At 39.2% G+C, this 25,790-nt stretch overlaps 1 protein-coding gene across 1 annotated transcript in view; it reads left to right on the top strand.

Moving 5' to 3' along the window:
- Positions 1-25,790, top strand: part of LIMCH1 (LIM and calponin homology domains 1) — a 338,591-nt gene that overhangs the window by 119,953 nt on the left and 192,848 nt on the right. The window contains exon 2 of the mRNA XM_060091444.1: positions 18,162-18,232. Within this exon, the coding sequence (XP_059947427.1) occupies positions 18,162-18,232 (71 nt within the window). The remainder of the gene's footprint in view (positions 1-18,161; positions 18,233-25,790) is intronic.

Raw genomic sequence — 25,790 nt, 5'->3', positions numbered from 1 at the left:
GTTGAATATAAATGAAATGACTGATAGTGAACCATTGAAAACAAATATGAAAAAGCACTCCTAGTAACAAATGAGGTGGCACCAGACAAGTTTTTGACTTGATTTCTTTCCCTGGACTGCTGAACGACTTTCAGCTGTAGCTCCAGACAACATTTTATTATGAATATTTTGAAACATGAGAGAGAGAGAGAGAGAGACAGAGAGAGAGAGAGACAGAGAGAGAGACACAGAGAGAGACAGAGAGAGAGGCAGGAAGGAAGGTAGGTTGGTTCAAAGAGGCCATATACCCACCACCTAGTGTCAATAATTGTTAACATTTTCTCTATTTACTTCTAACACAAACACATGCACACATACTCCTAATATCCTTTCAACCTTTTCAAAATAAATTACAGACATCAGACCCCTTTCCCTGTAACTACTTTAGTGCGCATCTCCAAGCTATGAGGACATTCTTCTACATAACAACCGTGCCATTGTCACTCTTCATAAAGTGAAGTAATGCCCTGATATTATCAAATGACCAGTATATGTTCAGATTTCCCCAATCGTGCCCAAAATATCACCTGTAAATCTGCTTTTAAACTAGGATTTCACTAAGATGCGTGCAATGAATTGGTTTTCATGTCCCTTAAGTCTCTTATTTAAGGTAACAAGCCTCCCCTTTTCTTCACGACATTGGCTTTTTGAAGGTCAATTTTCTTATAAAATGTGTCATGTTTCTGGATTTGCCCAATTGTCTCCTCATGGTCTCACTAAATCCGGACCATGTGTATAGGAGTCTGTCACATCGTGTGATTTTGTACCCAGCACTCACAAGCCCAGAGCCATCTGTGAAGCAGCAGATCTGCCTCAGCCATACTCACTTTCTCTTGGTATTTCTTTCTTTCTTTCTTTCTTTTTTGCGGTGCGTGGGCCTCTCACTGTTGTGGCCTCTCCCGCTGCGGAGCACAGGCTCCGGACGCGCAGGCTCAGCGGCCATGGCTCACGGGCCCAGCGGCTCCGCGGCATGTGGGATCTTCTCGGACCGGGGCACGAACCCCCGTCCCCCGCATCGGCAGACGGACTCTCAACCACTGCGCCACCAGGGAAGCCCTTGAGCGGTATTTCTGAACAGAAATTGCAACCGCCTGATCTAGACACTCCAGCATGGATTTTTTTCTTCTCCTTAGATATGAAGCTCGAGGAAAGAAAGTAATAGAGCTTCCAATCAGTAGTAAATGTCCTATTAGATGGTTTCTACTCATGATTTCTAACCTCTAACAACCTTGTAAAACAGGTTCCTACAACTATCTTTTAAAGATGATGGAGCAGGCTCAGAGAAACGAAGCCATTTGTCCAGCGTCACGTAGCTCTGAAGTGTCACACCTGAAATTTGGACCCTGATTTGCCTAATTCAGAGGTTTTTTATATCCCTGTGCTGAGGACTAGATGACAGTTCCATACACTGATTTGTCAAAATTAACCATGAATTGAAGTATTTATTTAAGGAGCAGCACGATACCCAGGTAAAAATCACACTGTGGCTGAAGCCTAGCTCTGCTTCTTATAGTAGAGACAGCACACATAGCCCAGAAGCACTTTACTAGCCCATTGTCTTTTGGGACTCATTCTTTTTCTTTGCTCTCAAATCAATTGCTAATACTTTATGTTGTGTTAAAACTCATGAGTTGTTTGTCTTTCTTTGCAGTATCTGTTCTGTCTCTTTAGAAGGTAAGGATAGCCTAAGTGTGCAAACACACTTACTGCTAAACCCACTCATATGTTCCTGGACTGACCCATTTCCTGTGTCTAGAGCACGCAATGGCTAGATCAGAGGATTTAATGCTCCCAGCATGCTTTGGAGCATTTCTTGTATTCTTAATTAGATTTTTTTTTAGCAGAGTCTGTCAATCTGTGGCTATAAACAGCGCCTTCTGGGTTTCTGATGACATGATGAAAATATAAATGGATTCTGCAGATTGCATTTTATTATCCTGAACATTAAACACTCAGAGCTAGTGCTGGAGAGGATCGTGGTCTGATAATGTTGATTAAATAACCTCAGGCCTGGACTTCTATGCTGTTTCTTTGCCAACCCAAACTGAATAGATGTAAGGAGCTATTGTTTTCTTCTTTTACTTATTTATTTATTATTTTTTTTACATCTTTATTGGAGTATAATTGCTTTACAATGGTGTGTTAGTTTCTGCTTTATAACAAAGTGAATCAGTTATACATATACATATGTTCCCATATCTCTTCCCTCTTGTATCTCCCTCCCTCCCACCCTCCCTATCCCACCCCTCTAGGTGGTCACAAAGCACCGAGCTGATCTCCCTGTGCTATGCGGCTGCTTCCCATTAGCTATCTATTTCACGTTTGGTAGCATATATATGTCCATGCCACTCTCTCACTTTGCCACAGCTTACCCTTCCCCCTCCCCATATCCTCAAGTCCATTCTCTAGTAGGTCTGTGTCTTTAGTCCTGTCTTACCCCTAGGTTCTTCATGACATATTTTTTCTTAAATTCCATATATATGTGTTAGCATATGGTATTTGTCTTTCTCTTTCTGACTTACTTCACTCTGTATGACAGTCTCTAGATCCATCCACATCTCAACAAATGACCCGATTTCGTTCCTTTTCATGGCTGAGTATATTCCATTCTATATATGTACCACATCTTCTTTATCCATTCGTCTGTTGATGAGCATTTAGGTTGCTTGCATGACCTGGCTATTGTAAATAGTGCTGCAATGAACATTGAGGTGCGTGTGTCATTTTGAATTATGGTTTTCTCTGGGTATATGCCCAGTACTGGGATTGCTGGATCATATGGTAATTCTATTTTTAGTTTTTTAAGGAACCTCCATAATGATATCCACAGTGGCTGTATCAATTTACATTCCCACCAACAGTGCAAGAGGGTTCCCTTTTCTCCACACCCTCTCCAGCATTTGTTGTTTGCAGATTTTCTGATGATGCCCATTCTAACTGGTGTGAGGTGATACGTCATTGTAGTTTTGATTTGCATTTCTCTAATAATTAGTGATGTTGAGCAGCTTTTCATGTGCTTCTTCGCCATCTGTATGTCTTCTTTGGAGAAATGTCTATTTAGGTCTTCTGCCCATTTTTGGATTGGGTTGTTTGTTTTTTTGATATTGAGCTGCATGAGCTATTTATATATTTTGGAGATTAATCCTTTGTCTGTTGATTCATTTACAAATATTTTCTCCCATTCTGAGGGTTGTCTTTTCATCTTGTTTATGGTTTCCTTTGCTGTGCAAAAGCTTTTAAGTTTCATTAGGTCCCATTCGTTTGTTTTTATTTCCATTTCTCTATGAGGTGGATCAAAAAAGATCTTGCTATGATTTCTGTGAGAGTGTTCTTTCTATGTTTTCCTCTAAGAGTTTTATAGTGTCCGGTCTTACATTTAGGTCTCTAATCCGTTTTGAGTTTATTTTTGTGTATGGTGTTAGGGAGTGTTCTAATTTCATTCTTTTCCATGTAGCTGTCCAGTTTTCCCAGCACCACTTATTGAAGAGACTGTCTTTTCTCCATTGTATATCCTGGCAGCCTTTGTCATAGATTAGTTGACCATAGATGCATGGGTTTATCTCTGGGCTTTCTATCTTGTTCCATTGATCTATGTTTCTGGTTTTGTGCCAGTACCATATTGTCTTGATTACTGTAGCTTTGTAGTATAGTCTGAAGTCAGGGAGTCTGATTTCTCCAGCTCTGTTTTTTTCCCTCATGACTGCTTTGGCTATTCGGGGTCTTTTGTGTCTCCATACAAATTTTAAGATTTTTTTTGTTCCAGTTCTGTAAAAAATGCCATTGGTAATTTGATAGGGATTTCATTGAATCTGTAGATTGCTTTGGGTAGTATAGTCATTTTCACAATATTGATTCTTCCAATCCAAGAGCATGGTATATCTCTCCATCTGTTGGTATCATCTTTAATTTCTTTCATCAGTGTCTTGTAGTTTTCTGCATACAGGTCTTTTGTCTCCTTAGGTAGGTTTATTCCTAGGTATTTTATTCTTTTTGTTTCAATGGTAAATGGGAGTGTTGCCTTAATTTCTCTTTCAGATTTTTCATCAGTAGTGTATAGGAATGCAAGAGATTTCTGTGCATTAATTTTGTATCCTGCTACTTTACCAAATTTATTGATTAGCTCTAGTAGTTTTCTGGTGGCACCTTTAGGATTCTCTATGTATAGTATCATGTCATCTGCAAACAGTGACAGTTTTAATTCTTCTTTTCCAATTTGGATTCCTTTTATTTATTTTTCTTCTCTGACTGCCATGGCTAGGACTTCCAAAACTATGTTGAATAATAGTGGTGAGAGTGGACATTCTTGTCCTGTTCCTGATCTTAGAGGAAACGCTTTCAGTTTTTCACCATTGAGAATGATGTTTGCTTTGGGTTTGTCATATATGGCCTTTATTATGTTGAGGTAGGTTCCCTCTATGCCCACTTTCTGGAGAGTTTTTATCATAAATGGATGTTGAATTTTGTCAAAAGCTTTTTCTGCATCTATTGACATGATCATATGGTTTTTATTCTTCAATTTGTTAATATGGTTTATCATATTGATTAATTTACATATATTGAAGAATCCTTGCATCCCTGGGATAAATCCCACTTGATCATGGTGTATGATCCTTTTAATGTGTTGTTGGATTCTGTTTGCTAGTATTTTGTTGAGGATTTTTGCATCTACATTCATCAGTGATATTGGTCTGTAATTTTCTTTTTTTGTAGTATCTTTGTCTGGTTTTGGTATCAGGGTGAAGGTGGCCTCATAGAATGAGTTTGGGAGTGTTCCTTCCTCCCCAAGTTTTTGGAAGAGTTTGAGAAAGATGGGTGTTAGCTCTTCTCTAAATGTTTTGTTTGTTGGAACAAATCCCAGTTTCAATTTCATTACTTGTGATTGGTCTGTTCATATTTTCTATTTCTTCCAGGTTCAGTCTTGGAAGGTTATACCTTTCTAAGAATTTGTCCATTTCTCCCATGTTGTCCATTTTATTGGCATAGAGTTGCTTGTAGTAGTCTCTTAGGATGCTTTGTATTTCTGCAGTGTCTGTTGTAACTTTTCCTTTTTCATTTCTAATTTTATTTGAGTCCTCTCCCTCTTTTTCTTGATGAGTCTGGCTAATGGTTTATCAATTTTGTTGATCTTCTCAAAGAACCACATTTTAGTTTTATTGATCTTTGCTATTGTTTTCTTTGTTCTTTGTTTCTATTTCATTTATTTCTGCTCTGATCTTTATGATTCCTTTCCTTCTGCTAACTTTGGGTTTTGTCTGTTCTTCTTTCTCTAGTTCCTTTAGGTGTAAGGTTAGATTGTTTATTTGAGATTTTTCTTGTTTCTTGAGGTAGGCTTGTATAGCTATTAAATTCCCTCTTAGAACTGCTTTTGCTGCATTCTATAGGTTTTGGATTGTCATGTTTTCATTGTCATTTGTCTCTAGGTATTTTTTGATTTCCTCTTTGATTTCTTCAGTGATCTCTTGGTTACTTAATAACGTATTGTTTAGCCTCCATGTGTTTGTGTTTTTTACGTTTTTTCCCCCTGTAATTCATTTCTAATTTCATAGCATTATGGGCAGAAGAGATGCTTGATATGATTTCAATTTTCTTAAATTTACTGTGGCTTTATTTGTGACCCAAGATGTGATCTATCCTGGAGAATGTTCCGTGTGCACTTGAGAAGAAAGTGTAATCTGCTGTTTCTGGATGGAATGTCCTATACATATCAATTAAATCTATCTGGTCTATTGTGTCATTTAAAGCTTCTGTTTCCTTATTTATTTTCATTTTGGATGATCTGTCCATTGGTGTAAGTGAGGTGTTAAAGTCCCCCACTATTATTGTGTTACTGTCGATTTCCCCTTTTAAGGCTGTTAGCATTTGCCTTATGTATTGAGGTGCTCCTATGTTGGGTGCATATATATTTACAATTGTTATATCTTCTTCTTGGATTGATCCTTTGATCATGATGTAGTGTCCTTCCTTGTCTCTTGTAACATTCTTTATTTTATTTATTTATTTATTTTTTTTCTTTTTGCGGTATGTGGGCCTCTCACTGTTGTGGCCTCTCCCGTTGCGGAGCACAGGCTCCGGACGCGCAGGCCCAGCGGCCATGGCTCACGGGCCCAGCTGCTCCGCGGCATATGGGATCCTCCCAGACCGGGGCACAAACCCGTATCCCCTGCATCGGCAGGCGGACTCTCAACCACTGTGCCACCAGGGAGGCCCACATTCTTTATTTTAAAGTCTATTTTATCTGATATGAGAATTGCTACTCCAGCTTTCTTTTGATTTCCATTTGCATGGAATATCTTTTTCCATCCCCTCACTTTCAGTCTGTATGTGTCCCTAGGTCTGAAGTGGGTCTCTTGTAGACAGCATATATATGGGTCTTGTTTTTGTATCCATTCAGCCGGTCTATGTCTTTTGATTGGAGCATTTAATCCATTTACATTTAAGGTAGTTATCGATATGTATGTTCCTATTACCATTTTCTTAATTGTTTTGGGTTTGGTATTGTAGGTCTTTTCCTTCTCTTGTGCTTCTTGCCTAGAGAAGTTTCTTTAGCATTTGTTGTAAAGCTGGTTTGGTGGTGCTGAATTCTCTTAGCTTTTGCTTGACATTTGATTTCTCCATCGAATCTGAATGAGATCCTTGCTGGGTAGAGTAATCTTGGTTTTAGGTTCTTCCCTTTCATCACTTTAAGTATATCATGCCACTCCCTTCTGGCTTGTAGAGTTTCTGCTGAGAAATCAACTGTTAACCTTATGGGAGTTCCTTTGTATGTTATTTGTCATTTTTCCCTTATTGCTTTCAATAATTTTTCTTTGTCTTTAATTTTTGCCAGTTTGATTACTATGTGTCTCGGTGTGTTTCTCCTTGGGTGTATCCTGTATGGGACTCTCTGCACTTCCTGGACTTAGGTGGCTATTTCCTTTCCCATGTTAGGGAAGTTTTTGACTGCAATCTCTTCAAAGATTTTCTCGGGTCCTTTCTCTGTCTCTACTCCTCCTGGGACCCCTATAATGTGAATGTTGTTGCATTTAACGTTGTCCCAGAGGTCTCTTAGGCTGTCTTCATTTCTTTTCATTCTTTTTTCTTTATTCTGTTCCGCAGCAGTGAATTCCACCATTCTGTCTTCCGGGTCACTTATCCGTTCTTCTGCCTCGCTTATTCTGCTATTGATTCCTTCTAGTGTAGTTTTCATTTTAGTTAGTGTATTGTTCATCTCTGTTTGTTTGTTCTTTAATTCTTCTAGGTCTTTGTTAAACATTTCTTGCATCTTCTCGATCTTTGCCTCCATTCTTTTTCTGAGGTCCTGGATCATCTTCACTATCATTATTCTGAATTCTTTTTCTGGAAGGTTGCCTATCTTCACTTCATTTAATTGTTTTTCTGGGGTTTTGTCTTGTTCCTTCATCTGGTACCTAGCCCTCTGCCTTTTCATCTTGTCTGTCTTTCTGTGAATGTGGTTTTTGTTTCACAGGCTGCAGGACTATAGTTCTTCTTGCTTCTGCTGTCTGCCCTCTGGTGTATCTGTTTTTTTAAACTATTATCCTTTATGCCTTCACAGTCCAAAGTCCATCTCTGGACCCAGGTTGGAGTTGTAACAGGCTGTGCTGGCAATGGATTGGATCCTGTGGCTAATGAGCTTGCGGAAAACCAAGAACACAGCTTTCTGGGCCAGTTGGGAAGTTCAGAATGCTGAGAAGTCCAAGATGAAGATGCCAGCTGATTGGTCTCTAGTGAGAGCACCCTTCCTAGCTTGCAGACAGCTGCCTCCTTCCTGTGTTCTTTTCCACAGAATTTTGATTTGATTTTTCTAGCAGCCCTATTAAGGAGACAGAAATAGCAGTGGATTTATTTGTCAATGAATGTGAAAAATAAGAGCAATTCTCTTCTGCTTTATTTTACAATTTAGGTTTAAAAAGAAATACTCTTTTTGTTAAATAAGTCAAATATTATCAAAAGAGAAGTGAGCATAATGAACTACAAATAATTTTCTCTGGTGAATTAAAGAGGTGTGATTTTCATTGACTGTTGGTAGGAGGAAATCAAACCTTCTAAAAAGTGTACCTGTTTTTGTACAACAATTTAGGGAAAATGTCCATGTCTTTCAAATGTTAAGTCAACATATAGTAAATTTTGTATTTTTTCTATTTCTTGAATGCAGGGACCATTATTTTGCCAGCCAATAGAATTGCTTCTTAAGATCATTATAATAGGATTTCGAACATTTATTTTTTTATTTTTAATTTTTTTAAATTGTAACTTAAAAAAATTTATTTATTTATTTATTTATTTTGGCTGTGATGGGTCTTAGTTGTGGCATGCAGGATCTTCGTTGTGGCATGTGGGAAAAGACGACACCTTGATTAGCAGGCTGACTTTGGACTATTAAATTGACTCTACTTGAAATTTTTTAGTGGCCATGCATCACATGCAAGATAATTTTAAATAGTACATGGGAATTTTAGGTGGTTCATGGGCCACCAATATTTTCTTATAATCTTAATAGTTCTGTTACCTTCTATTTATGGTAGGAGCTTAGATATCTGCTTTCCTCCCATCTGTGAGTTTTCTGCATGCAGTGGCCATGTCTCATTTGTGTTTCTATCTCAGCCCTGCTTATTATCTTCGCCCAGTAAATGGAGAAGTACCTGACTTAACTTAGCCAGAAATTCTGTTATAAATGTAACTAAATGAGCTTCGGTTCTCAATGTTAGCACCATCTGCACTAGAATATAATACTTCTAACAAAAATGTAAAGACCTGAAAAAAATGTTTTTAAAACTTTCTGATCACTTCTCACTGAATGGAGGTTAGTTTTATAGAGAATATTAGTAACGTTTTGAGAATATAAATCAGGACTAATAAATTCACGAAAGAAAATGCTATGCTGTTCTAAGTCTGTGGTTAAAACTTTAGCTTTATAAAGACTTTCTTTAATTCCTTTCTTAGTATTCTGTTTTGTGGAAAAAGCTAGATATTTGCAAACTGTAAGGAACTACGTTTTATCTATTTTCTCACCTTTCCTCAGATAAGAATGAGAGGATATTAACAAAGGGAATTTTTTTGAGGTGGTATATTATATTGGCTTGTGGATTGCCTTTCTAGTGGGAATGGTAATGAGGATGTCTTATAATAGAACTTGAACTCTGATTTACAAGGAAGAGTTGGGACTGCTTAGTTTCCTTGGGCTGCTCTTCAAAAAAAAAAAAAGAAAAAGAAAAAACCTTGTTTGGTTTTTCTGATGGTTAAAGTAATATGTATTAACTGGAGAAAGTTTTAGAAAAAGAGGGAAACTTTAAAAGAAGAAAATAAAGATCACAGCTGATTCCCACCATGGTGTTGACATATTTCCCCTGTGTGTGTGTCTCTGAGTGTGTGTATGTGTGTTATCTGTTTTATAATGTCTTTCATTTTGGAATCACAGTAATGCTGCCCTAATAAAATGAACTGGGAAGTATTCTTTCCTCTTCAATTGTCTAGAAGAGTTTGTGTAGAATTGCATTACTTCTTTCTTAAATATTTGCTGTAATTCACCAGGTAAGCCTTCTGGGCCTGGCGTTTTCTTTTGGGAAGGTTATCTATTTCTTTGTTGAGTGAACTATGGATGCTTGTGTCAAAAATTTTATTCAATTCATCTAAGTTGGTGAACTTATTGTCACAGATTTATTTATATTTCTTTGTTATCCTTTTAATGTATGTAGAATCTGTAATGGTATAATGTCATTCCTTGTATTGGTAATTTGTGTCTTTCTTTTTTGGCTAAAAACCAAAGGTTATCAAATTTATTAGCTAAAGGTTTATCAGTTTTGTTGATCTCATATAAAGAGTTTTTTTAACATCGTTATTGGAGTATAAATGCTTTACAATGTTGTATTACTTTCTGCTGTATAACAAAGTGAATCAGCTATATGTATATATATATATATATCCCCATATCCCCTCCCTCCTGTGTCTCCCTCCCACCCTCCCTATCCCACCCCTCTAAGTGGTCACAAAGCACTGAGCTGATCTCCCTGTGCTACGTAGCTGCTTCCCACTAGCTATCTGTTTTACATTTGGTAGTGTATATATGTCAATGCTACTCTCTCATTTTGTCTCAGCTTACCCTTCCACCTCCCTGTGTCTTCAAGTCCATTCTCTACATCTGCGTCTTTATTCCTGTCCTGCCCCTAAGTTCATCAGAACAATTTTTTTTTTAGATCCATATATATGTGTCAGCATACGATATTTGTCTTTATCTTTCTGACTTACTTCACTCTGTCTGACAGACTCTAGGTCCATCCACCTCACTACAAATAACTCAATTTCGTTTCTTTTTATGGCCACATCTTCTTTATCCATTTATCAGTAGATGGACACTTAGGTTGCTTCCATGTCCTGGCTATTGTAAATAGTGCTGCAATGAACATTGTGGTACATGACTCTTTTTGAATTATGGTTTTCTCAGGGTATATGCTCAGTAGTGGGATTGCTGGGTCATATGGTAGCTCTATTTTTAGTTTTTTAAGGAACCTCCATAATGTTATCCATAGTGGCTGTATCAATTTACATTCCCACCAACAGTGCAAGAGGGTTCTCTTTTCTCCACACCCTTTCCAGCATTTATTGTTGGTAGAGTTTTTGATGATGGCCATTCTGACTGGTGTGAGGTGATACCTCATTGTACTTTTGATTTGCAATTCCCTACTGATTAGTGATGTTGAACATCCTTTCATGTATTTGTCAGCAATCTGTGTATCTTCTCTGGAGAAATGTCTATTTAGTTCTCCGCCCATTTTTGGATTGGGTTGTTTGTTTTTGTGATATTGAGCTGCATGAGCTGCTTATATATCTTGGAGATTAATCCTTTGTCAGTTGCTTCATTTGCAAATATTTTCTCCCATTCTAAGGGTTGTCTTTTTGTCTTGTTTATGGTTTCCTTTGCTATGCAAAAGCTTTTATGTTTCATTAGGTCCCATGTGTTTATTTTTGTTTTTATTTCCATTTCTCTAGGAGGTCAAAAAGGATCTTGCTGTGATTTATGTCATAGAGTGTTCTTCCTATGTTTTCCTCTAAGAGTTTTATAGTGTCTGTCCTCACATTTAGGTCTTTTATCCATTTTGAGTTTATTTTTGTGTATGGGATTAGGAAGTGTTCTAATTTCATACTTTCACAGGTAGCTGTCCAGTTTTCCCAGCACCACTTATTGAAGAGACTGTCTTTTCTCCAATGTATATTCCTGCCTCCTTTATGAAAGATAAGGTGACCATATGTGCATAGGTTATCTCTGGGCTTTCTATCCTATTCTATTGATCTGTATTTCTGTTTTTGTGCCGGTACCATACTGTCTAGATTACTGTAGCTTTGTAGTATAGTCTGAAGTCAGGGAGCCTGATTCCTCCATCTCCGTTTTTCTTTCTCAACATTGCTTTGGCTATTCGGGGTCTTTTGTGTTTCCATACAAATTGTGCAATTTTTTGTTCTAGTTCTATGAAAAATGCCACTGGTAGTTTGATAGGGATTACATTGAATCTGTAGATTGCTTTGGGTAGTATAGTTATTTTCACAATGTTGATTCTTCCAATCCAAGAACATGGTATATCTCTCCATCTGTTTGTATTATCTTTAATTTCTTTCATCAGTGTCTTATAGTTTTCTGTGTACAGGTCTTTTGTCTCCTTAGGTAGGCTTATTCTTAGGTATTTTATTCTTTTTGTTGCAGTGATAAGTGGGAGTGTTTCCTTAATTTTTCTTTCAGATTTTTCATCATTAGTGTATAGGAATGCAAGAGATTTCTGTGCATTAATTTTGTATCCTGCTACTTTACCAAATTCATTGATTAGCTCTAGTAGTTTTCTGGTAGCATCTTTAGGATTCTCTATGTATAGTGTCATGCCATCTGAACACAGTGACAGTTTTACTTCTTCTTTCCTGATTTGTATTCCTTTTATTTCTTTTTCTTCTCTGATTGCCATGGCTAAAACTTCCAAAACTATGTTGAATAGGGCTTCCCTGGTGGCACAGTGGTTGAGAGTCCGCCTGCCGATGCAGGGGACATGGGTTCGTGCCCCGGTCCGGGATGATCCCACATGCCATGGAGCGGCTAGGCCCGTGAGCCATGGCCACTGGGCCTGCGTGTCTGGAGCCTGTGCTCCGCAACGGGAGAGGCCACAACAGTGAGAGGCCCGCGTACCACAAAAAAAAAAAGAGAAAAAACAGCTGTGTTGAATAATAGTGGTGAGAGTGGACAACCTTATCTTGTTCCTGATCTTAGTGGAAATGGTTTCAGTTTTTCACCATTGAGAACGATGTTGGCTGTGGGTTTGTCATATATAGCCTTTATTATGTTGAGGTAAGTTCCCTCTGTGTCTGCTTTCTGGAGGGTTTTTATCATAAATGGGTGTTGAATTTTGTCAAAAGCTTTTTCTGCATCTATTGACATGATCATGTGGTTTTTCTCCTTCAGTTTGTTAATACGGTTTATCACATTGATTGATTTGCGTATATTGAAGAAACCTTGCATTCCTGGGATAAACCCCAGTTGATCATGTTGTATGATCCTTTTCATGTGCTGTTGGATTCTGTTTGCTAGTATTTTGTTGAGGATTTTTGCATCTCTGTTCATCAATGATATTGGCCTGTAGTTTTCATTGTTTGTGGCATCTTTGTCTGGTTTTGGTATCAGGGTGATGGTGGCCTTGTAGAATGAGTTTGGGAGTGTTCCTCCCTCTGCTATATTTTGGAAGAGTTTGAGCAGGATAGATGTTAGCTCTTCTCTACATGTTTGATAGAATTCACCTGTGAAGCCATCTAGTCCTGGGCTTTTGTTTGTTGGAAGATTTTTAATCACAGTTTCAATTTCAGTGCTTGTGATTGGTCTGGTTATATTTTCTATTTCTTCATGGTTCTGTCTTGGAAGGTTGTGCTTTTCTAAGAATTTGTCCATTTCTTCCAGGTTGTCCATTTTATTGGCATATAGTTGCTCATAGTAATCTCTCATGACCCTTTGTATTTATTCAGTGTCAGTTTTTACTTCTTTTTCATTTCTAATTCTGTTGATTTGTGTCTTCTCCCTTTTTTTCTTGATGAGTCTGGCTAATGGTTTATCAATTTTGTTTGTCTTCTCAAAGAACCAGCTTTTAGTTTTCTTCATCTTTGCTATCATTTCCTTCGTTTATTTTTCATTTATTTCTGATCTGATCTTTATGATTTCTTTCCTTCTGCTAACTTTGGGGTTTTTTTGTTTTTCTTTCTCTAATTGCTTTAAGTGTAAGTTTAGGTTGTTTATTTGAGATTTTTCTTGTTTCTTGCATTTTTTTTTTTTTTTTTTTTTTTTTTTTTTTTTTTTTTTGCGGTACATGGGCCTCTCACTGTTGTGGCCTCTCCCATTGTGGAGCACAGGCTCCGGACACACAGGCTCAGCGGCCATGGCTCACAGGCCTAGCCGCTCCACGACATGTGGGATCTTCCTGGATTGGGGCATGAACCCTCATCCCCTGCATTGGCAGGTGAACTCTCAACCACAGTGCCACCAGGGAAGCCCTAGATTTTTCTTGTTTCTTGAGGTAGGATTGTATTGCTGTAAACTTCCCTTTTAGAACTGCTTTTGCTGCATCCCATAGGTTTTGGATCATTGTGTTTTCATTGTCATTTGTCTTTAGGTATTTTTTGATTTCCTCTTTGATTTCTTCAGTGATCTCTCGGTTATTCAGTAGTGTATTGTTTAGCCTCCATGTGTTCGTATTTTTTTGCAGTATTTTTTTCCTTTAATTAATATCTAGTCTCATAGCGTTGTGGTTGGAAAAGATACTTGATAAGATTTCAATTTTCTTAAATTTACCAAGGCTTGATTTGTGACCCAGGGTATGATCTATCCTGGAAAATGTTCCATGAGCACTTCAGAAGAAAATGTATACTGTTGTTTTCGGATGGAATGTCCTATAAATATCAATTAAGTCCATCCTGTCTAATGTGTCATTTAAAGCTTGTGTTTCCTTATTTATTTCCATTTTGGGTGATCTGTCCATTGGTGAAAGTGGGGTGTTAAAGTCCCCTACTATGATTATGTTACTGTCAATTTCCCCTTTTAAGGCTGTTAGCATTTGCCTTATGTATTGAGGTGCTCCTATGTTGCATGCATAAATATTTACAATTGTTGTATCTTCTTCTTGGATTGATCCCTTGATCATTATGTAGTGTCCTTCTTTGTCTCTTGTAACATTCTTTATTTTAAAGTCTATTTTATCTGATATGAGAATTGCTACTCCAGCTTTCTTTTGATTTCCATTTGCATGGAATATCTTTTTCCATCCCCTCACTTTCAGTCTGTATGTGTCCCTAGGTCTGAAGTGGGTCTCTTGTAGACAGCAAATATATGGGTCTTGTTTTTGTATCCATTCAGCCGGTCTATGTCTTTTGATTGGAGCATTTAATCCATTTACATTTAAGGTAGTTATCGATATGTATGTTCCTATTACCATTTTCTTAATTGTTTTGGGTTTGGTATTGTAGGTCTTTTCCTTCTCTTGTGCTTCTTGCCTAGAGAAGTTTCTTTAGCATTTGTTGTAAAGCTGGTTTGGTGGTGCTGAATTCTCTTAGCTTTTGCTTGTCTGTAAAGCTTTTAGTTTCTCTTTTGAGTCTGAATGAGATACTTGATGGGTAGAGTAGTCTTGGTTGTAGGTTTTTCACTTTTACAACTTTAAATATGTCCTGCCACTCCCTTCTGGTTTGCAGAGTTTCTGCTGAAAGATCAGCTGTTAACCTTATGGGGATTCCCTTGTATGTTATTTGTTGCTTTTCCCTTGCTGCTTTTAATAATTTTTCTTTGTATTTAATTTTTGATAGTTTGATTAATATGTGTCTTGGCGTGTTTCTCCTTGGATTTATCCTGTATGGGACTCTCTGTGCTTCCTGGACTTGATTGACTATTTCCTTTCCCATGTTAGTGAAGTTTCCAACTATAATCTCTTCAAATATTTTCTCATACCCTTTCTTTTTCTCTTCTTCTTCTGGGACCCCTATAATTCGAATGTTGGTGCATTTAATGTTGTCCCAGAGGTCTCTGAGACTGTCCTCAACTCTTTTCATTCTTTTTTCTTTATTTTGCTCTGCTGTGGTTATTTCTACTATTTTATCTTCCAGGTCACTTATCTGTTCTTCTGCCTCAGTTATTCTGCTATTGATTCCTTCTAGAGAATTTTAAATTTCATGTATTGAGTTGTTCATCATTGTTTGTTTGCTCTTTAGTTCTTCTAGGTCCTCGTTAAACATTTCGTGTATTTTCTCCATTCTATTTCCAAGATTTTGGGTCATCTTTACTATAATTACTCTGAATTCTTTTTCAGGTAGACTGCCTATTTCCTTTTCATTTGTTTGGTCTGGTGGATTTTTACCTTGCTCCTTCATCTGCTGCATTTTTCTGTCTTCTCATTTTGTTTAACTTACTGTGTTTGGCGTCTCCTTTTTTGCAGGCTGCAGGTTTGTAGTTCCCGTTGTTTTTGGTGTCTGCCCCCAGTGGGTGAGTTTGGTTCAGTGGCTTGTGAGGGCTTCCTGGTAGAGGAGACTGGTGCCTGTGTTCTGGTAGGTTGGGCTGGATCTTGTCTTTCTGATGGACAGGACCATGTCTGGTGGTGTGTTTTGGGGTGTCTGTGAACTTAGTATGATTTTAGGCAGCCTGTCTGCTAATGGGTAGGGTTGTGTTCTTGCTAGTTTTTTGGCATGGGGTGTTCAGCACTGGAGTTTCCTGGCTGTTGGGTGGAGCTGGGTCTTAGCATTGAGATGGAGATCTCTGGGAGAGCTCTCACTGATTGATATTACTTGGGACCATGAGGTCTCTGGTGGTCCAATGTCCTGAACTCAACTCTCCCACCTCAGAGGCTCAGGCCTAACACCAGGCTGGAGCACCAAGACTCTGTCAGCCACACGGCTTACAGGAATTTTCACATCCACCTGTAGTCAGAGCCAGGGATGGCCCAGGAGCACTCCAGTTGGCTGGCATCTTCCCCCTGGGCCTTAGCACCTGGGGTCTCTTGCTGACAACTCCACTCTTCCCAGGAACCAGAGGTCAGGTGGGCACCTGTGGACTCAAGCAGAGCTTCTGGGGCTGGAAGGAAGATCCTACAGCCTTCACTATGAGATCTGGCCCAGGGGCTCCACAGAGACTCCGAGAAACCCTCCATGGGTCCCCCATCAGCTCCTCATCCCTCCAGCAAGGAGCCCTGGGATCCTCTTGACAACAACTATTAACCATGGCTGAGAACTGCAGCAGTTTCCGGTCCTAAATAGCTTTTGATTTCATTGATTTTTTTTCTCTGTCAGTCTTTGGTTTTCTGCTTGATTGATTTCAACTCTTATAAATTCTTCTTTTTTCTGATTAATTTGGGCTTAATTTTCTTAAGGTTAGAGCAGAAATCATTGATATGAGATCTTTTTTCTGATATATAGGTGTTTGGTGCTATATATTTCCCCCATATACTGTTTTAGCATCTTTCCATACATTTTTATATTGCCATATTCTTTCACTACGAAATACATTCTAATTTCTTTTGATTTCTTCTTTGATCAATGGGTTGTTTAGAATTGTATTACTTGGGGTTAGGGATTTTTTTCATAGACATTTCTGTTGTTAATTTCTAATTTAATTCCATTGTGGTCAGATAGCTTTCTTTTTATGTATTAAATTCTTTTAAGTTTGTGGGGACTAGTTTTCTGACCCAGAAACTGGTCTATTTTAATAAACGTTCATTGTGAACTTAAGAATAATGTTCATTCTGCTGTTGTAGGGTGGAATATTCTAGAAATGTCAATTAAGTCAATTTGGTTGATAGTGTTATTCAAGCCTTCTTTATCCTTATTGATTTTCTATCTGCTTATTCTATCAGTTATCAAAGAGAGATATTAAATCTCTGACTCTAGTTGTGAATTTGTCTATTTCTCCTTGCAGATCTATCTGATTTGGCTTATGTATCTTGAAACTTTTTTTTAAAAAAAACAAATTAGGTGTAAAAGTGTTTAGAATTATTTTCCTGATGACCTAAACCCTTTGTTTTAAGATGACTTTCTCTGTCCCTGGTATTATTCTTTATTGTAGAAGTTAATAAAAGCACTTTAGCTTTCTTTTGATTAGTGTTAGCATGGTATATCTTATTCTATTCCATTTTTACCTATTCGTATCTTTGTATTTAAAGTGCATTGCTTGTAGGCATCACATAGTTGGGTCTTGCTTTTTTAATCCAATCTGATGATCTCTTTAGTTTAATTGGGGATATTTACACCATTTATGTTTAATGCTTTGATGGACATGGTTAGGTTTAAGTCTATAATATTGCTATTTGCTTTCTATTTATTCCACCTATTCTGTATTCCCTTTTACTTTTTTCCTTTTTATGGTTAGAGTGTCTTTTTTATAATTCCATTTAATCTCCTTTCTTGGCTTATTAGCTATATTTTAAAATTTTGCTATTTTAGAGGTTGCTTTAGGATTTATAGCATGCATATTTACTTGGCATATTGTAGATGCTCAATAAATATTTACTGAATGAAAAAATGAATGCCCTGGTGCCCAGACCAAAGGGCTGCTGAGAGCCAGAGGCATCAAGAAAGGCCATCAGTACTGTGTTTTTATCAGACACAGCACAGTTCATTCTTTGTCAGCTTTTATTTTCCTTTTTCACACCATGTTAGTATGGATATTGGCTTTTCTCCATCCAGTCTTGACGTTAGTCTCTCAAGGTTAGGGGGTCTGTGTCCTCCTTTCCTCTGCCCCCTTAATGTTTTAACAAATATATACTTTACCCTTAGGTGGTGCTTTCTGCAGGCTTTTTTGAAAGTGTGTGTTGGACCCTCAGGATGAAAGAGGCTGTGGCCTTGACTTATCATGGCCAAACCCCAAAAGTAATATCCTTATCAGGAAGAACAGATATTTTTTAAGGTATTGGATAGGAAAAAAACTTCAAAGAAATGGTCTAAATTTTAGATTAGCTGATCTAAGCAAAGCTACACATGGAAAGGAAATTCAGACCTAACGGATTTTTCCCATTCTTGGAGTGCCACCAGTTATTTCAAGTCTCTTGAAATATCTTGGAAAAAAATCACTGAGCTTCCTGATTAAAAAAGAAAAATTTATGCTCTGTTTTTCTTTTTTTCTTTTCCAGCAAGTAACTGGCAGAAGTTTTGGTGATAAAGATTTTCGGACAGGGTTAGAAAATGGAATCCTTCTCTGCGAGTAAGTATAGCCTATATTCAGTTGGTTTTATTCAAGAAAAATCATTAATGCTATTCAGTTTGTCTGAAAAACTTCTAGTGTTTGTTTTGAATTTATTCACAGTTTGAATCTGAAATTCAAAAACAAATCACTTAGGTGGGTTAGGCAGTAAAGATAAGTAGACTTGGGTCAGTAGGGAGTGGTGGGGACCTTGGCAATTTCAAATTAGTTAAAGAAAGAATATCTGGTAGCTGCTACTCAGTTCCAACCAACTTTTACAATGTAGGAATTCGGGCCCAAGTAATTGGAAGGTTGTGGACCAAGTTGTGTTAAAAAAAAAAGCAGCTTTTCTCCCCTTATTCCCTCCAAACAAAAACAGCTTGTGCCAAGTAAGAGCAGGGCTTCTATTTACTGACAACATCTTGAAACATGCCAGGCAATCCTCCTCACTAAGCCTACTTCCCTGAGGTATTTTGAATATATTTAATTTGTGCTGTTGACAAAATAACTGCAGTGTTCAATTTTTATGTTTTGAACCTGGGCTTTGTCATAGAGTGCTCCTGTGATGATGGATTCAAGAGCTTTCTGTGAAGTGTTTCCAGACACAAAATAAGCTAGAGCCTTAATACTTACAGAGGGATGGACATAAACTTCAAATCAAGATTTTGTATTTTGAATTCATTTGATAGGTTCTGTCATTTGGATGCTGATTTTTGTTTTATTGAGTTGAAATGTACATGCATGAAATGCACAGCTCCTAGATATGCAACCCAATGGATTTTGTAAACTGTGTACATTCATGTAACCTACACCCTGAGCAAGATATAGAACACAAGTCTCTCTCATGTCCCTTCCCAGTCAATGTCAACCACCTATAGAAAAGCACTGTTCTGATTTCTATCACCTAGCATCTATTTTGCCTTATCTTGAACTTTATGTAAATGGAATCACATAGAATGCACTCTTATCTTGGTGACTTGCAGAATATTGTTTGAGACCCACCGATGTAGTTGAAAGAGCAAGGGTTTTGGAGCCTGAGCTTTAGAGCCTCAAATCCTTTCTTCACCCCTTAAATCATATAACCTCCTTGAGTCTCATTTGTTTCTCTTTAAAGGGGTAGTAAAAAGTTTACAACTCCTGCCTACTTCATAAGTTTTTCGTGAATTTCAAGAGGATAATGTGGATAAGGTGCTTTAAAAAATTACATTTGCTGTACAAACGTTGATTATTATGCAGCAATTTTCAACATAGTTTACATCAGTTTATTTTTTCTGCTCTCCACTGCCTTTCTTTCTTCAAAGAGAAATTTACATCCCGATTTCTTTCTTTTGTTTTTTTTTTGAATAAATTTATCTATTTATTTATTTTTGGCTGCGTTGGGTCTTTGTTGCTGCATGCGGGCTTTCTCTAGTTGCAGCGAGTGGAGGCTACTCTTCGTTGTGGTGCACGGGTTTCTCATTGTGGTGGCTTCTCTTGTCGCGGAGCACGGTCTCTAGGCACGTGGGCTTCAGTAGTTGTGGTACGCGGGCTCAGTAGTTGTGGCTCACAGGTTCTAGAGAGCAGGCTCAGTAGTTGTGGTGCATGGGCTTAGTTGCTTTTGCAGCATGTGGGATCTTCCCAGAAGATCCCCCTGCATTGGCAGGTGGATTCTTAACCACTATGCCACGAGGGAAGCCTGTACATCCCCTGATTTCTGTTTCCATACCTTCTTTCCTGTGGAGTCTCTCCCCTCTTCTCATACTTTACTTTCCTCACCACCTCTTTTCCCTTTATTAAATCTAAAGCAGAGCTCATGTCTTAGGTAAACCATAATTAGTTTAGCATCTCACGGAAACAAACTCAGACAGGCTCTAAATACTTCTCTTGTGTTCTAGCACCTGCTCCTCCAATGATTCTGGGCTTAGCCCTCTCCTGATGTTAACAGATGAGCCAGAATCTGATGTAATTTATGTGCATCATGCTCTCTTAAGTCTGTTAAAGTGGGTCTTTGGTACCAGCTTTTGTTTTCCTAACATTAGCTCCAAAGATTCTTATAGGCGTCCACCTCTCCATCATATGAGTAAACCTGTTATAGAGTAATATCGCTTGCCTGCCTTTGGATTAGGTAGGCTTGTTTGAAGACAAGGCTTTGGATCCAGAGACATCTGCCCACATGGACTTTGTTTCTTACCTAGTTGGTGCTGAGTTGGAGGATGGAGTCTCTCATGTGGAGTGGCATGAACTGTTGGCCTTTTACAAACACATTAATGAATGTTTGGGTTGTTTAGAGGTGGAGAGGTGGGGTTTAGGTCCAGGCCATGGTGAGGAAATAGTATGGTTAGACAGCATGGAGGCACAGATTATAACCAGGAGCCTCTTTAAATAAATAAAGGGTTTTGACTGCTGACAGCCTGCAGGTGAGCTGAGGGAAATGGCCAACACAGAGGATGTGGACAAATGTTACTGTCTGGGTAGGTAGGATAAAACCCAGGACAAGTGAGTTATTGTTTAACTCCTCTAACCACAGAGGATTAGACCCCCTGGCATATTTGAAGGAGTCTGAGGACCAGGGTCAAGTCCTGGCTTCCCCGTGGGACTCCATCTGGCAGTCCTGGTGCAGAGTTTGTGAAGGTGGAATGAACTGCACTGGTGGCCTGAAAGCCAGCAGCATGAGTCCCGGAAGAGCCTTGGAGAGAAGGCTGGGACAGCAGCCAGACAAACAAGATGCAGACAAAGTTCTAAGTGCAGGGCCCACAGCACAATGAGAGACAGAAGCATGACTCAGGAGCTGAATGCACTGAAGGCCGGGACAATGGGGGAAGAAGATCTCCCTCTCCTTTTTGTCAGGGATGGGGGCATGGCTAAGTGTGATCTGAACCAAAGCATATTGGGCTGCTGCAGACTGAGATTAGCAAGTGTATTTTGCCAGGACTTGTATCCAGAGACTAATCTGACAAGGAGGGGGACTTGCACTGTTCCAGGCATGGGGTGGGCTGATGGCAGGGCCTGAAAGACAGGAAACCCAGTTTGGAGAGTCTCAGGAAAGTGAGGGTTCTCTTTGGACAGTAGATGAGAATACCTAAGGCTGTGCCACTGTCTAGAACCAGAGAGAGTTTTGTGGATGCTGGTGATTAAGAAGTTCTAACTCTCAACCACCACCCATATAGCAATACTTGAAAACATAAGAACTCTCTATATTTTCAAATTTTGAAAACTGGCAGTTCACCTCTTCTGAGTTGGATTGGCTCTAAATGTTGGTTGCAATCGTGGAGAAACACCATGCTCTTTGTTCACTGAAAATGTCCTGGTTCGTAGAGAATGGACTTGAGAACACGGGGAGGGGGAAGGGTAAGCTGGGACGAAGTGAGAGAGTGGCATGGACATATATACACTACCAAATGTAAAATAGATAGCTAGTGGGAAGCAGCCGCATAGCACAGGGAGATCAGCTTGGTGCTTTGTGACCACCTAGAGGGGTGGGATAGGGACGGTGGGTGGGAGACTCAAGAGGAAGGAGATAGGGGGATATATGTAGGATTCACTTTGTTAGAAAGCAGAAACTAACACACCACTGTAAAGCAATTATACCCCAATAAAGATGTTAAAAAAATATATCGTGGTTGTATATGAGTCTGAAAAAAGCCTCACAGTTCTTCTCAGACAGAAGGGCATATTCTGGGCTTGGGGTCTGGTTTTCCTCTTACCAGCCTGATTCGAAACTTACCTGTGGCCTACAAGGACTATTATGATACCCATTTTTCAGAGCAAGTAACTGAGGTACAGAGGATTAAATAACTAGGCTAAGGTTGTACCAGATGAGAAAGATTTAAATTCAGAAGTCTGATTCCTTTGCTTTTGCTCTTAATCATTGTCCTGTGTCCAGAGTTGGGATTTTAATGGGAGAGAAAAGCAAGAGGTTGGGTCGTGGCGGTGGGATGGAGTTGGTGCCAGAAAACCTAGAGTTTGGGGAGAAATGCAGTACAGAGGGTAACCACGGCGTCTCATCTGGACAGAGGAAGAAGAAGGACTGTGTGGGGTTGGTGGTCTTGGAAAAATATAAGCATCAGGGGCCTGGTGGCCCCTCTTAAGACAAGAAGGCAAGTCCAGTGACAGGGAGGGTGTGAGAGAGCTGAGGGAGTAAGAGGCTATGGTCGGCGGACAGTGTAGGGGTTTCGGTATTCTTAGGTAAGACCTGTCAAAACTTGATGGCGACGAATGAGGTTGGTGGACCTGTACTAAAGACTACAGAGGTAGGAGAGAGAAAATACTGTCACCTCCAGGCAGCATATAAGATGGAAATTGAGTAGCCTCAGAATCGCCCTGGGAGCTCTTTTACTTTGCCTGTGAAATGCAGAACACTTGCCCTTGCACATGTACCCCCGAAAACAGTAATACTTATGCATAAATGTACAACTAATAGCAAGAATAAAATAGAGTGCACGTGCCAGATAGAATTATAATAGATGTATTTTTGCTCTAACCGTCTCTCTCTTCCTCTGTTGTTTTTGCCGAGTGTGTGCAGTTGAAGTTTGGAGGTTAAACGCTCAAACGATGTGAGCTCTCCGCTGAGCATTAAATAAATGGCCTAGGGTCAAAGTTTGACAAAGCTGCAAATGTGTGACAAGTGTCATGCTTTTAGAAATGTTAAATGAATACTGCATTGTGTACTTGGGGACTTAAGAGTTTAAAAGAAAGGCTACAAAGACTATTCCCTAAGGAAGCCACTCCCAGTATGGAGCCAGTGATGACTGGCATCTAGTTCCCTGCACCCAAATCAGAGAGACTGTTGTGAAATAATCCAGAAAGGAAAGTTTCTGACTTGTTTTCCTAAGTCTTTATTATGTAGATAGAATGCTATGGAATTCCATCTATATCAGGAGTTGGCAAATTCTGGCCCATGTCCTGTTTTTGTGCAGGCCTTCCTTCTTGCTAAGAACGGTTTTTACATTCTAAAAGAGTTGTAAACAAAAAACAAAACAAATCGAAACAAAGCAAGAGTTTGTATGGGGCTCACAGAGCCTAAAAATGTTTACTACCTGTTGGTCCTTTACAGAAAAAGTTTGCCAGCCCATGAGGACTATGGACTTAATTTTGGATGTGAATTGTTTACCCTCATAAAGTTAAGTAGTTTGGGCAGTGCAAAGCACTATTTGGGGAAATCAAATACCTTTTCAAGAAGGGTTTTCTCATGAGTCTCTTTACAAGTCCACCCCACCCCGCCAACTTTTTATTTTGAAAAATTTTAAACTTACAGAGAAGTGACAAGAATAATGTAATGATAATCCATATACCCTACAACTATATGCAAATGCTTCAGGAAAAAAGAGGCATAGACAGAAAGAGATATAGTATAGTAAAATGATAATAATAATAATTGCATCTAGTTGCAGTGTATACGCTCTCCTTTGTTCTCTGTGGTTTGGTTTCGCATCCTTGCCTCACCCTTTTCATTCTTTTTGGTTACTATCCAAGAATATACATTTAACAAAAGCCAGTTCAAATCTGTTTATGGAGAGCATAGTGGAAAGTGAATGGATTTGGAAACTCCTAGGTTGAATCCAATGAAATTGTTGTATTAGTAGAACAAAACCAGTCAGATAGTGTGATTTCATATGCTTCAACCTAGTGGCCAGTCCAGATCCTAGATTTGCCTCCTGTGTGTCCTTAGGCAAGTTACCTCACCTCCCTGAGCCCCAGTTTCCTCATCTATAAAACCAGATATAATTATACCTAAGTCATTGGGCTGTAGAGGAGTAAATGAATTGATAATGTGTATAAACTCTTTAGTGCTTGCAACATAGCAGGCACTTAAATGTTAGCTTTTCTCCTTTTGTCCACGAAATGGGGGAAATTCATACCTCATAAGATACTTGAGAGATTCCAGTGGGAGAATATGTGAACCGCTCAGCGGTGTCTGGTGCTGGGCTGGCACCCTGGATCACTCGCCATTTTCATTATTATTGTTGGAAATAGGCCTAAAGTCAATTATAAATATGACATAGTCAGTGCAACTCTGTGTGTCACTGTGCACCCATCAGCTCTCTCACTGGGCTGCCAACAAGCCACAGGATGAACCAACTGGAGGCTTACTTCCTAGCTCCTTTTGCCTAGCCTGTGATCAAAAACTGGGTGAGAACATTTGGGTCCCTTACAAACTTGATCATCTGTGAATAATGAACTTTGGCTGGCAGAGCTCAAGGCTGAGAGCGATTGTTTTGAAAACAGTGGCCTGGACCTCTGTGGTGACGTCATTTCCTCCTGCTTCCTCCAATACGTTGTGGTTTCTTTCTCTGGGAAGCTGTTTCAGAACCCTCTGGGCAGAGTTAGTGGGTTCCTCCCTGGCGTCTAAGTACCTGTACAGCCTCCGCACTAGCTGTTATCACAGTGCTCGACCTCTTTATCCCATGTCTCCTTCCTGTACCAGATTGAAAGCTTCCTGAAGACCTCTTCTATTTATCTTTGGATTTCCCCCCTTGGACACTGGTCTGGCACACAATACATCTGTTACAAACAGCTGTTGGATAAATTGAGTCCAGTAGTAAGAGTTCTACCTTGGCAATTTAATCCTCATTAGATCATTAACTTTCTCCCAATTTTTTTTGCTGTCATCATCAGTATTATCCTCTGTTTCTCTCCCTTCTCCACTTCTCTCCTTCCCTCCACACTCTACCCCTCCCTCTCCTTCACACACACACACAGACACACACACACACACAGACACAGACACACACACAGACACACGCACACACACACACACAATTTTACATAAAGAATGGACCCATCCCTGAAGACTGGGAGTTCAACAGATGGAAGTATCTGCTTTCTTTACCTATAAGATTCTCCATTATAGCTCTATCTTCTTCGGAGTCATAGAAGTGAACTTCTGGGGTTTGTTCTGCAGACACGTTTTGATGGAATGCAAAGTCCGAGTATGTTGGTCTGCAAATAAGTGACCAATAAAGAATGTCTCAGTGGATTTTTGTCTCAGTTCTTATGTTGCTGAAGTAGTTTTCTGAAGATAAGAAATCTGTTGGCAAATACTTGTCTATATCATTGCTGCTGAATGAGCTGCTTATTGTAAGAAGGAGGGCTTGTCTTAGATTCTTGTCCTGATTTCAACATAAGATGTGGTGTGCCATGGATATGCACTCATCTTCTAGGACAGGTTGGGAGTTGATGGCGTAGCTTTCCGTGGAGACATTTTGTCACATGGAGGACTGACTGGAAACCAACTCTGTTCTGCACAGCCCCACGCTAGGCACCGAGGGGCATAAAAAGGGAATGTAAGGCTTGATCCTTGATCTTCAAGAGTTTTATAATGGGCTTGGGCGTTGACACACACACAAAGCAATTGTTACTGTGTAAACCAGTGTATGAGTAAATGCAAAAGTGACTAAGATTGACTCCCCAAATTTAATAGAAGTTAAACAAGGGGAGATTGTTGTAGTTTGGGAGACAGTTATTGGAGAGATGTTACATCTTTACTTAAGGTGAGAATAGGCTGAGGGAAAGAGAGGGCAGACTACACAGGAACGAGAGCGGGGGAAAGGTTTGGGGACAGGAATGAGGATGATGTGTTTGGCAAACATAGGGGAGATCT

This window comes from Mesoplodon densirostris, chromosome 1, assembly GCF_025265405.1.
Source record: "Mesoplodon densirostris isolate mMesDen1 chromosome 1, mMesDen1 primary haplotype, whole genome shotgun sequence".
Lineage (NCBI taxonomy): Eukaryota > Metazoa > Chordata > Mammalia > Artiodactyla > Ziphiidae > Mesoplodon > Mesoplodon densirostris.
The sequence above is the reverse complement of the archived record's forward strand: the minus strand, read 5'-3'. Positions and strand labels throughout refer to the sequence as shown.